The 13,977-nt window shown below is 34.1% G+C and overlaps 1 protein-coding gene and 1 long non-coding RNA gene across 2 annotated transcripts; one reads left to right on the top strand and one right to left on the bottom strand.

Moving 5' to 3' along the window:
* Positions 1–926: 926 nt before the first annotated feature.
* Positions 927–2,546, top strand: LOC120359900. The gene has a single exon (XM_039459334.1). It carries the CDS (start codon positions 1,203–1,205, stop codon positions 2,544–2,546), a length of 1,344 nt encoding a protein of 447 aa, XP_039315268.1. The 5' UTR covers positions 927–1,202.
* A 2,867-nt stretch (positions 2,547–5,413) lies between these two features.
* LOC120359896 lies at positions 5,414–9,299 on the bottom strand. The gene is made up of 3 exons (XR_005576654.1): positions 8,499–9,299; positions 6,830–6,965; positions 5,414–6,245 (listed from the first exon to the last, which is right to left on the bottom strand). It is a non-coding gene; the product is annotated as an uncharacterized LOC120359896 (long non-coding RNA).
* Between the last annotated feature and the right edge of the window lie 4,678 nt (positions 9,300–13,977).

The raw sequence follows: 13,977 nt of genomic DNA, 5'->3' as shown, positions 1-13,977 counted from the left end.
CCTAGCTAGCTTGTTTATCGTTAACCTTTTATTATGACAACTACTTTAATCGTATCACAACCATGTTTTGCAAAGCGTAGGATTAGTTATTTGCTTGTACCAATATCTCAGAGCATGCATTATATTGCTTCGTTATAGCAAAAATTAGTTAAATGAGAAAACATGAAAATCAAATAAAATATTTTTCTAAGAGCGTACATAATAATCTCTTACTTCTCTTATGCGCAACTTAAACGTTCCCTGGCGAATAAGTTGCAGAATCATATAAGATATAAGTTAAGATAGTTTTAAACTAATTAGAGTATAACTTGGTAACCTCAAAACAATAAGAGAATCTATGAAAGCTAAGACAAAATCGCAAAATATGAAATGTCAAAAAAAAAAGGGAGAAGAATCAAATAATGTTCCCTTGCATATCGTTTATTATTCTTATCTTAATGTTACTGACAATTATAATTATAAGCCAGTAATTAAGTGAATCTCCGCGTGTGTTACAGACTATGTCTATAATACTTGCAATCTTAGTAATTGTAAACCCCGTGGCGTCCCTCATTGGATACGACTGCGGAGGACAAAACCTGAATATTACCACCATCTCGTTGTTGGACGTAGGCGAGTGTAATTTAAACGTTAAAGCAGCAAATGCAACAGATGTGTACATACAGCTACTGCAGTTATCTGTGTACAACTATGCCGAGGTTATCCAGTGCAAAGTGGAAATTTCGCGCACCGTCTACTATTGCGGAATGCACTCCCACATTTCAGCAGTCCACAACGGCAGAGCAGACTATCTTCACGAGGTTGGTCACGACCAGTGTATGAGGATGTTCCAGGACGGCACTCTCTCGCTTGGACCCAACAATTTCATGACGGGTCTAAGAGTCAATCAAACCACTACTAGAAGTATCACTCTCGCCGGCACCAACAATGAAGGAAGCTGCGAAACAACTTACTATTCAGATCAATTTGGAACTTGGCCCAACGTCATAGTACAAGGAGTGGCAAAGATTACCCTTCGATCTTTCTACGCCCCAGTTCACTTGGAATCCGGTAGAATAATATTAAAATCCGGAACAGTCTGTCAACTAAAAGATGGAACTTGCCTTGATTCAGACGATGGATATTCATTCTGGAAAGTCGCCCCGGTATCACCCTGTGACTTTCACCAGTACGACGTACTTTACGAAGGACGAGCAACAAAGATGCAGGAGGATTCGACCAACTCGGACTCCTCAGTGGTCTACAGCCTTACTACGCAAGACACAACATTTGCACTTACTAAAACTCGAGAAATGTCTCTGTGCGGTTACACGCTGTTCCGCACCGAGCATCCGAAACTCTTTATATTGGAAACGAGTAAAGGAGATACTCCTTCCAACCGGAAGCAGATCCCCATGGAAAACCTAGACATTTTTGCATACATGAACTCTAAGTTCGTGTACGTCGAAAAACATATTCGACAACAAATGGTTTCGTTATATCACAATGTGATGCAACAAAAGTGTGAACTCGAGAGACAAGTAATCACTAACGCCTTGTCTTTTGCTACGTTACAACCTGACGAGTTTGCATACCGACTAATGAAAGGACCTGGATACATGGCTGTCACCGCAGGAGAAGCCATTTTTGTAATAAAATGCATACCAATCGACGCCACCGTGCGCCGACCTAAGGAGTGTTACACGGAACTTCCAGTAACCGTGCACAACACCAGCATGTTCCTGACTCCGAAGTCCAGAATACTTACTAAGGTGGGAAATCAACGAGAATGCAACCACGAAATGCCCACTCTGTATCGAATCGAAGACACCTGGGTGCAGATGTCACCGGATCCGCAAGTTCGACAACTGCCTCCCCAACAGCTTAAACCAATGGCCCAATTGACCTGGAGCTATTTGACACCTGGACCTCTCGCTGTCAGCGGAATCTATTCAGAAAAGGACATAGAACGGCTACGAGAACATATCATGTTCCCCGCCGAGAAACCAGCTGTGCTTAACTCTATTGCCCGAGGCTTAACCGGACACTCGTTCGACCCCAACACCGTTTCCTTGTATAATATGTTGGACGAGGACGCACTAAACAAAATCGCAGAATCAGCAGCCTCTAGAGTTTGGCGAGGATTTATCTCATTTGGATCAGCTACAGCAGGATTATTCGGAATATTTCTGATAATCCGACTGATAAAAATCATCATCGACACTACGATACATGGTTACGCTTTGCACACTGCATATGGATGTAGTATGCATCTCCTGGGAGCTTTGTGGAGCTCTATTACTCACCTCCTTCTTCACTTGGCCAGAGGACCAGTCGACAAGGATGAAAAACAACAGCAGGATGAACAGATAGCAGTCAGCAAACCAATCTATTCAAGTAATGACCGTCGAGTAACAACTGATGCGCCGACTTGCCCAGCGGAGAATCAGCGACAACATATCGAGCCTACAGTCATTGTAACTACACCTACTTATACTTACTATGATTTAAATCAAAGATTAGATGAGATTAGCCAAATTCCTCGATCGCAGCGGAATTTGTCTTAAAAAAGGGAGATGTGACGTCCCGTCATTTTTTCCCTGTTGTACGAAATTCTCTAAAATTTTAACGTAATATTAATCAGATATTTGACAAAGTTAAAGTAGCATTGAACAAACTTTAGTGACACAAGTTAAAACTCATCTTACACGATTTAAATCAGTCTTAACCGAGCGAATAACCGACCCGCGAGACCGTGCGAACCTCGCGAGCCGTTTAACAGATCAAACTTGGAACTGACCAATTGATTGCATCTCTCATTCTAACGCCACGAAGAACTAACCAATAACTTCAAGGATTTGACACTTAAACCTTTGATGGCAGTTCTGGAGCGATCCAGGCTACCAATCAAATAATTTTCACATAATTATTACTCTGTCGACAACTAATAAGCATTCAATAACGGAATTACGATTTTTCACTAGTTATATTATTTAACACTTTTATGACTATAGCTATTACCTTATCGTTTTGCTACAATTTTATTATTTTGCTTCGATGTTTTTGATTTCTGTTACTGAACTTTATTATCAGCCCCCACTATATTTGGGATGGCAAAACTACAATCTATTCTTTTGCACAATTGTTCAACTATTACTATTCTTGCGACCGTAACACGTGTATTAACCGCGTTGCGATTTTTAACCGATAGAATATAAGTTAGCTTTAAGATATTTCAGTTTAAATTTTGCAATCATGACAAACGTATGACTCCGTTTGTAGTGATCAACCAAGGTAAGAATATTGCCTTAACCCTTTCTTCTTTCAATCCTGACAAGACAGATTTGAAATGACACATTTTGAAACATAAATAATTTTACACTTACCTGCCTACTCTTGACGCCTTGACTAATCGAGGGCAGCATGGTTTCCAATTCTTAAAATTAAAATTCTAATAACCAAAGACGTGTTAAAATCAACTAAACAACTTTTGGTCAAATAATGTCTTGGTTGCCGGCACAATAATACCCATACAAATGTGAATACCTAGTTTTGTTAAAAATACAATTTTAAAATAATTAATATTAAATTTTTGGTGAATAAAATAAATTTGATTTCTATAAATTTTCCAACTATTAGCCACACCCTACATGTTACACTGAATAGAATTATTTTCAAAAATTTAATATCTTAAAAATATTTTGTACCTCAAAATTTTGATCGACAAGCTAAAATTTTTATATGACATTAATTGCGTAATCTCTCGCCCTGAACACGAGAACCGCAGTCCCATGTCCATAACTTAAATAAATTTTCAATAGTAAATAAATAAACTAGAATAATTTTATTAAAAAACCTAAACTATACAGTTAGTTTCGGTACACAACCCGCATTAGGACATTTATAAAATCGGGATGAAATAATACCATTTTCTTAGTTTTATCATAACTTCAAAATTTTTGACCGATAACCTCAAAAACTCATAGGACATAAAATTACTAATAATTGAAGGTCTAAACAATCACACAGGAAGTATGCCCAAATTTAACTTATTTAACCCAAAATAATATAACAATATCAAAAATTTTACGATGACTAGGTGAGCTATGTATTGACATTAACACCGTTTTACCTCCTCTATAAGCCCATACTAATATTTATCACCCGTATTAATATTTACAATAAACTTTTAATTTGTTTAAACAAAATATAAATCTAGAATTTTTATAAATCTTATCGTACAACTTCTTTGGACCCCTAGAATTCAACTATACTCCTTTTGTTTGAATCAAAAATATCAACTTTTCTAATTGTTTAAATAAACAATTTATTAAAAATTCAAGATATACATCAGAAGCGCCTTCCTCGAAAATAATTTTAGGAATTTGTTTGAACTCTTAATCTCTAACCGTTTCGGAGATAGGAATTTTCAAAGTTGCTCACCCCCCCCTCCCCACTTCGCTCAAACTGCACTCCGCAAGAAAGGAAGCAGAGCCGAACACTATGGACATACTCCCGACTTCGAAATAATTTTATTTCAAAACTACCCCCTCAGATCAAAATCACCCCCATAAGAAAAATTACCCCTTAAGTAGTTAGCAACAACCCCCTAGGTTTCGAATTTTTCCAACAAATAGTTTAAAAGTAATAAATTTTTAAAGTGAATATCTTATGTATCACTCATATACCTCGTGTGTCTCACATACTTTATATATTGAACATCTTATATATATATATAAAGTTACCCCTATGTCAAAATTAAGGGTTGAACATAATATCTAATTAATTAGAATCATAAAATGACCCTGTAGTTCAATTTTCATAGCGATATTTTAAACGGTTTAAGAATAAATACATTTTGCATTTTATAATTAATAACAATTAACCTCAGAAGAATAAAAATGTTATCAAACTATTCGGAATTAAAAACTATATTTACGATTTAAATTTCACGTCTTTAACTTAAATAGTTTAGAAGCAATTCAAAAGTTATTTAAGAAACTTAATAAATTTTTATTGCAAAAACGGCTACACATGAAAAGCTCGCACTTATATCTTTTATTCATATGGACCTAAGGATCATTATGCATTATAGGACTGAGCTCTAAGTAACTCCAATTTATTATAAAAAATTCCGTTAATAATAAAACTTTAATTGTTTATAACAACTAAACGATCAACCCTACGACTTTAAAGTACTATTAAAAAACAAAGAGCATAAACTAAAGAATACTTTCCTAAAATTTCAACTCTTCAAGACTAATGGTTTTTACAATATAAAATTCCAAATTTTCATGTTATACGCGTACTTCGGTATGACAAGATGGCGTATACACAGGGTACACGAGAAACGCATAGCCTTATACTTGTAAAATATGAACTTTTCCCATGTGAATCTTATTAGATTTCTATAACGATCAAATTAAAAACAATATTTTGTTGTTATTAAAATTTTTATTTCATAATTTTTAGTTGAAAACGTAACGACTAATACAATTGTTAATTAAGAATTATTGTATAAGACATATATCAAATAAGTTGTAGATTATCATAGCTACACGAACTTGCCGAAATTATATAAAGTCAGCAAAAATAGTCAGTCGCCAGAACAAACTTCCTATAACACAAAGTATATTGTTTATTAAAACCTAACAAATTAACAAATGTCCATCTAATAAACAATTCTCATGAATTAACGCCCTTGCCGATAAAAATTAACTATTTTGTAAAGTAGCGTAAATGAAGAATATTTGGTACAAAACTCGCTCTATACTTTAAAGCATATCTGAAATATGTCATTTTGCCAAGTTAATATTTTATTACAATTAAACAATACATCTCTTAATCACTAAACTTAAATACGATTTAAAACAAACATTAAGGAACACACTTGCAAAATTTCAAAACTTTTTACGTATTAGTTTAAAAGTTATTAACTTATAAAGTAAGAACGGTATAAAATCACTTTTCACTGCACACGCATACACTCACACATACACACAGCATGTACGTGAGTGCCTACTACATAGACAAGTCAAATAAGAATATTCTTTAAATAATACATATTTAATATTTCTGATACGGGCACATAAAAGGAAATGATATTTTACAATTAAAGGTTCAATTTCACATCTCTAGCTCAATTAGTTAACTAACAAGTTCAATTTGCAACTAACGATTACTATAGGTATATCGCACTTTAAGCAAGCGAGGAATCTTCATAGTCGTATCTTCTCAGCGACGGCTTGCGAGCTCAAGTAACAGATCTAAAATCAGATTAAAACCTGTTAAACTATAACAATTATTATTAACAATTAACAAATAACGGTAAATAATTTGATTTACAATTGCAAATAAATTTCTCCGATCATAAAATCAACTTAAAAGGAAATAATTCTTTGATATAAGAAATCACGGATAATACATGTAATGTAAAAATAACGTAAAAGGTAAAGCTTATTACTGCTAAACCCCCTTCCTCCTCATCGTCAGACTTAACGTCAACGTAGAATGAACCTTTGTGAACATGCTTGCCAAATTTCATTTTGCCAAGTTTACACATTTCTGAATTGTAGATGTTACAAGTCACATAGAATAGACCGAAATTTGCCACGGCAAGCTCTTGCCGTCGGACACCGACACACGCACACACACAAAGCAACGCACGGACGTACGCGAATACATAGGCAGTGTTCAAATTGAAACCAATTTTTCGGCAACACTTACACATTTCTTACCACTTCCCCAAGCAAGACAATGATTCTATACATCTAAATACTAAATCTCGTATTTTTCTGATTTACCGTTCAAGAGCTACAATAAAAAATATATTTAAAATCATATGCAATACCCATAGAGCATCCTCTTGAAGCATAGGTGATGCGGCCTCAGTGACAAATACGTCACGCGAATGATAAAGTAATATAAACAAATTCTCTCAGTTCAATTTAGTACATCGCCACGGACAGAACGTTGCAGGTGGAAGCCTAATTTAATTGAAACAAATTCATATTTTACTATATCTATGGACATAATATATAAGTTAACAGACACTACCATTTTTAACTACAAATTAAGGTAAAGAAATTAAAATATTATAATTATAAAAGATGCATCTTGCTTCTAGAAACAATATAGGAAAGGAAATAAATTAATAAAGGTCTCCATTAATTTTTGAACAAATTTTAATAGTGAACTAATATATATAGATATACAGGTATGCATTACGCCTATGTACGAACAGACAGACAGACGAATTTTCTTAATTGACATATTACACAATTCCCACCTATTCCCTTCAATAGGCAATATTTTTATACACTTAAGTTTAAAATTCTATAAGAATCGGATAACCCGTTTAGGAAATATAAAGCTTTCTTTCCTTAAAATATTGCATAGGCATATGCTAAGTATAAAGTCAACGAAGCGAAAAATATAAATTGGATTCAGATACAGCTTCGAAACTATTGATCCTAAAAATATGATACTTTGTACACAAAAACTTCTTGTGATACAAAAACTTAATATCAAGTCTTAAATCTTTATCTTTATTAGTTTCAGAAATTTTAATTTTCAAGTTAGCTGAATAAAGTCGCTAAAGAGAAATATACATAAAAATGGATCTAGACCTAGCTTCGAAACTATTGATCCTAGGAATATGATATCTTATATACAAAAACTTCTTGTGGTACTAAAGCTTAATACCAAGTATCAAATCTTTAACTTCATTAGTTTTGAAAATATTGATTTTTGAATTTTGAAATTTTTCAACGTAGATGTCAAATATATGAAGTGGACCCAGATACAGATTCGAAACTATTGCTCCTAGAAATATGAAACTTTATACGCAAAAGCTTCTTGTGATACTAAAACTTAATACCAAATTTCAAATCTTCAACCTTATTAATTTCGAAGATTTTGATTTTTCCTTATTAGCAAATGTAAAGTCGATAAAGCGAAATACATAAAAATGGACCTAGACCTAGCTCTGAAACTATTGATCCTAGGAATATAAAATTTTACACACAAAAACTTCTTGTGGTACTAAAGCTTAATACCAAGTCTCAAATCTTCAACCTTATTAGTTTTGAAAATATTAATTTTTAAAATTTGAAAATTTTTGACAGGTAACCTCTAATATGAGAACACTCTTATATTTAATTTTTATAAATCATTGATAACGGAGTGATAAAAGTATAACAATTAGGATTGTATTCAAGCCCTACAATCCTACGTCAAACCGTTTTCCAGCAATCGACCATTTTATTGAACATTCTCGCCGTGAAAGCAAGAGAGATGTACTTATGCATAAGCCTATGTAGAAAAAATTCATTTTCTTTCCGATTCAATTACGCGCAAACAGATGGTCGCAACTTTACAGAAACATACAGTTAAACTAATTAAGCACCCGACTTTATGTTTAAAATATTTTTATTGCAAAATTTAAACAATTTATAATAATAATCGAATTTTTTTGTTTTATCGTTGAATTATATGTATTAGATTAATGTAATGCATACCGACGATACAACTTATTGTTCTCGTTATTTTAAGCTGAAAATCATATTGTTTAAACAATTGCGTTTATTTTAAAATGTATATTAAAGAACAAAGAACTGTGCTCACGGATTCACTTAGAGAAAAGGAGGAGCTTGCTGCTTCCCCTACGATCGCACGGTGGGGAACGGCGTGCCCCTCTAACGCTTTTCGCGCTCTCTCTCCGGCTCTCTCCATCGGTCTCTTTTATTCTGATTCTCTCAGAGTGAGTCCGTAAGTGCGGCAGGGACGTCCGTGGAGACTTTGTTTCTCGAGTCGTCTCTTGCTATGCACTTTGACGTTAGCAATTTGGCTCTTCATTCTGATTTTCTCAGAGTGAATCCCTGAGTGCGGTAAGGACGTCCGTGGAAACTTTGTTTCTCGAGTCGTCTCTTGCTATGCATTTTGACAATCAGCGTATTTGAGAATAAAGTCTTGAACGCAACTACGAGCCTTGAAGAATCGTCGACTTATTATTTTATCCCTGCCTTGAGCTAGAAGCCACTGCAGAGGTCTGCTACTTCATCTGCTACGTTCCAGAGCCGACGTGAGCAGTCTTGTCTTGTTTTGTCTTGTTGAAAATCGACGAGGAAATATAAAAAGGGTAAGTTGCTAATACATTAACATACTAATATAAATATATAAATATATATATATATATGTGTAACACTATATGTATATATGTGTACTTACGCTGAATGTTAAAACGGCCTTTTGTATCAAGCATCCATTTGACAAATTTATATTGACAATCTAGTATCCCCTATATTGTAACTGCACTCATGTATTTCCCCCCCCCTTGTCAACGTACTCATGAAATTTAAAAAATTAATATCTTTGATTTAGAATGAAATAATCAAATAAAACCTTACAGGCCTCTTTGTTATAATATTTTGATTCAATTTAAATAATTTTCAATATACCTAGTGTCTCAGAAATCAGAACTTAGAGAAAAACTTAAGAAATCCATATGACAATAAATTTGCCATATTTTGAAACTGTGAACATCTCTAAATAACTATTGTGAAAAAGAGAGGAAGAAAATAGAAAATTTTAAATAACTAATTTATGTATCCAGTGACTTGGAAATAAAATTGCACACATATATATGTATATGTCAGGAATTTGCATGTATCAGAATTTTGTGACGAATAATTTGACATTGTTATAATACTACATTGTCTCACATTACTATATCTAGTGGCTTTGAAAAGGAAATAAAAATTATACATTTTGTAAAAATTTGACATAGTGAAAGTAATACATTAAATCACGTGTATCTTGAAGATTCTTGTTAAAATAAATCAATTTTCACAATTTATGTTGAAAATTTAGCACAATAATCCTGCGAAAAAAATTAAATTCAGTAACTTCAGTGAAAGTGATAAGTGAAACTGAAAAGGTCTCTTCTCGCAAACAGACCTCTGTCAATTTTTTTTTGGGAAAAAAACTCCCAGCTAACAAGAGAAAGGCACTCTCTTTTAATACAGTATTAAGAAATCTTCTGCGAACAAGAAACAATTATGTTAAGAAAATAAAGGAATTAGACGAACAAATAACAACACTTCTACGAGAAAACACTCCAAGCACTAACGAGCAGTCTCTACAGTTATTGAGAACGGCTCTTTCTGCAGCATCTATAAATTTCTAATGATACATTATAGAGTACCATAGAGCCAAATCAGAGTCAACTAGTGATCGCACAAACGAAACCGAGTTTTATTGAATTTTCCAGTACGAGTAGAAACTACTCAGGTGACTTCTTCGACACCTCCTCCTTTTGAGAATAATCTTTCGTCTCAAAACTTCCCAGTCATAAAGTTAGAACCGACTGATGATTTGCAACTTCCTGAAGGAATAAATACAGTTAGGGAAACAGATTCTCAACCTGCTCGCGTGGAAACTCCAACCAGGAATATAATAAACCTTGAAGAGTTAGGACCACCCACCAGTTATCTGGAACATTTCCTAGCTCGTCCTTAAGGTTATTACTCCATCATTGCACCTAGCATTCGTATTACCGGCCTAGCTCTCGGCTCCCCAGGTATTGCCGGCCCAGCAGGTAGCCTGAAATTAAAGAGAGCACCCCAGTTTCGTGTGACCGAGGTACGCGCGAAATCGGTTGTGTCCGACCTCCGGGACGTGACAAAAACAATTTTTTGCAATTCTCCGTGTTTTTCTTTTTAAAAAGGGGCTTTTTCAAAAACGTGGATTGCATAGAAACAAAATTTGAATTCGCGGGGGAATTTAAAATAATTCGTTTCTATGCAACCCAACGTTTTTTTACTTTTTAAAACGTAAAAAAACTTTGGATTGCATAGAAAAGATTTTTTGAATTCCCAGGGAATTAAAATGTTTCGTTTCTATGCAATCCACGTTTTTTTACTTTTTAAAACGTAAAAAAAGGTTTGATTGCATAGAAACGACTTTTTGAATTGGCGGAATTAAAATGAATGTTTCTATGCAACCCAACGTTTTTACTTTTTAAAACGTAAAAAAACGTGGATTGCATAGAAAAAAACTTTTTGAATTCCGCGGGAATTCAAAGTTTCGTTTCTATGCAACCCAACGTTTTTTTACTTTTTAAAACGTAAAAAAACTTTGGATTGCATAGAAACTTTCTTTGAATTCCCGGGGGAAAATTCAAAGTTCGTTTCTATGCGATACCCTTTTTTTAAGTTTTAAAACGTAAAAAAACGTGGATTGCATAGAAACAAAACTTTGAATTCGCGGGGGAATTAAAATGAATGTTTCTAGGGAAATCCACGTTTTTTTACGTTTTAAAACGTAAAAAAAGGGTTATCGCATAGAAACGACTTTTTGAATTCCCGCGGGAATTAAAATGTTTCGTTTCTATGCAATCCACGTTTTTTTACTTTTTAAAACGTAAAAAAACTTTGATTGCATAGAAACTTTCATTGAATTCGCGGAATTAAAATGAATGTTTCTATGCAACCCAACGTTTTTACTTTTTAACGTAAAAAAACGTGGATTGCATAGAAACAAAACTTTTTGAATTTCCAGGGAATTCAAAGTTTCGTTTCTATGCAACCCAACGTTTTTTTACTTTTTAAAACGTAAAAAAACTTTGGATTGCATAGAAACTTTCTTTGAATTCCCGCGGAATTCAAAGATGTTCTATGCAACCCAACGTTTTTACTTTTTAACGTAAAAAAACGTGGATTGCATAGAAACAAAACTTTTTGCATTTCACGCGGAATTCAAATTAAACGTTTCTATGCGATAACCCTTTTTTTAAGTTTTAAAACGTAAAAAAACTTTGGATATGCATAGAAACAAAACTTTGAATTCCCGCGGGAATTCAAATAGAATGTTTCTAGGGAAATCCACGTTTTTTTACGTTTTAAAACGTAAAAAAGGGTTATCGCATAGAAACTTTCTTTTTGAATTCCCAGGGAATTCAAAGTTTCGTTTCTATGCAATCCACGTTTTTTTCCCCTTTTAAAACGTAAAAAAACGTAAATTGCATAGAAAAAACTTTTGAATTCCCTGGGAAATTAAAATAATTCGTTTCTATGCGATAACCCTTTTTTAAGTTTTAACGTAAAAAAACTTTGGATTGCATAGAAACGAAATTTGAATTCCCGCGAAAGAAAATGTTTCTTTATCTAGGGAAATCCACGTTTTTTTACTTTTTAAAAAACCGTGGAACCAAGGGCGTTGTTTGAAACCCCGGGAAACCAATAACTTTTGGAAATTTTTCCCACGCCGAATTGCAAAAAAAAATTCTTTCTTTTGCGAAATTTTCATGTTTTTCGTGTCACGTCCCGGAGGTCGGACACAACCGATTTCGCGCGTACCTCGGTCACACGAAACTGGGGTGCTCTCTTTAATTTCAGGCTACCTGCTGGGCCGGCAATACCTGGGGAGCCGAGAGCTAGGCCGGTAATACGAATGCTAGGTGCAATGATGGAGTAAAAACCCTTTAAGGACGAGCTAGGAAATGTTCCAGATAACTGGTGGGTGGTCCTAACTCTTCAAGGTTTATTATATTCCTGGTTGGAGTTTCCACGCGAGCAGGTTGAGAATCTGTTTCCCTAACTGTATTTATTCCTTCAGGAAGTTGCAAATCATCAGTCGGTTCTAACTTTATGACGGGGAAAATTTTTGAGACGAAAGATTATTCTCAAAAGGAGGGGGTTGTCGAAGAAGTCACCTGAGTAGTTTCTACTCGTACTGGAAAATTCAATAAAACTCGGTTTCTTTGTGCGATCACTAGTTGACTCTGATTTGGTCTATGGTACTCTATAAATGTATCATTAAAATTTTTTGATGCTGCAGAAAGAGCCGTTCTCAATAACTGTAGAGACTGCTCGTTAGTGCTTGGAGTGTTTTCTCGTAGAAGTGTTGTTATTTGTTCTCAAATTTCCCTTTATTTTTTAACATAATTGTTTCTTGTTCGCAGAAGATTTCTTAATACTGTATTAAAAGAGGTGCCTTTCTCTTGTTAGCTTGGCTTGTGCCTGTTCGAGACATGAATCTTTTGGTTAAAGCGTAGTGTATTCTCTTAATGTGTTTGGTTCAATGTAATTGTCTGAAAATTGTATTATAACGTTCCGATATTCTGAATGAGTTGGTAAGTTAGGTTATTGTTAATTACATGTATTTGTAATGCTTACTGATGGAATTTCCATATTAAACGCTGCTGAGATAACGTGAGATAATTCTGCTGGATTTCTAGAGTAAAAGTTGATCGCGTTATTATATAGTAAAAGTTACCAAATAACAAAGGGGTAATTCGTTAATCGAATACCGTCTTCTAATTCGATATCTATCAATTCACAAGGGTGCAAGAATCTATTTCTGGAAATGTAGTTAAATTATGTTCTTCACTAAAATTTGTAATTGGGTTTTCTTGGTTTAAAGGATCACAATATTCTATCAAATCAAAAGTGGGGTTTGTGTTCAGCAAGTCTTCATATTCTAAAGTATTCGGAAGATAAGGATCTAAATCTTCTTCAAACTCGAAGGGGTTTAACGTAGGTTGTTCTATCTGATTTATTTCTTCGAGTATAACAATTACATAAATGGTACAATTTGGGAGAGGGGAGAAGGAGTTTGGATGATTGACGCAACCTTTACTCGTAATTACGGGCTATGCGCTTAGTTAATCAACTCAACTAAGGATGGGTATTCGCGAAAAGCTGATGTGATCGTGACATATGAGAATACGCTACTCATCGACTAATCGCTCGAGGGACAGGGGGGGGAAATGTAGTATTTTTCCAAATTTTAAGTTTCTAGCTTAATTAAATTAAATCGGTTTTTACTTTAAGAAATCGTACTTCATGAATTCTTTGACAATAAGGATTATTAAAAATATTTCAAGTTTCAATGACTCAAAAAAATTGGCGAGAGGTTCCCCTTAGAAAATTGGCTTTCATGAATTTTTCTGACACTTTAATAAGCTCGAAAAATTCTAAGTTATCTAAAAAAATAAAA

The sequence above is a fragment of the Solenopsis invicta genome, unplaced genomic scaffold, assembly GCF_016802725.1.
Source record: "Solenopsis invicta isolate M01_SB unplaced genomic scaffold, UNIL_Sinv_3.0 scaffold_318, whole genome shotgun sequence".
Taxonomy (NCBI): domain Eukaryota; kingdom Metazoa; phylum Arthropoda; class Insecta; order Hymenoptera; family Formicidae; genus Solenopsis; species Solenopsis invicta.
This window is presented reverse-complemented; position numbering and strand designations above follow the sequence as displayed.

What these genes read in the sequence shown, in the direction of transcription:
- LOC120359900 (XM_039459334.1), top strand. Translation starts at nt 1,203, where the DNA reads ATGCAGGAGGATTCGACCAACTCGGACTCCTCAGTGGTCTACAGCCTT.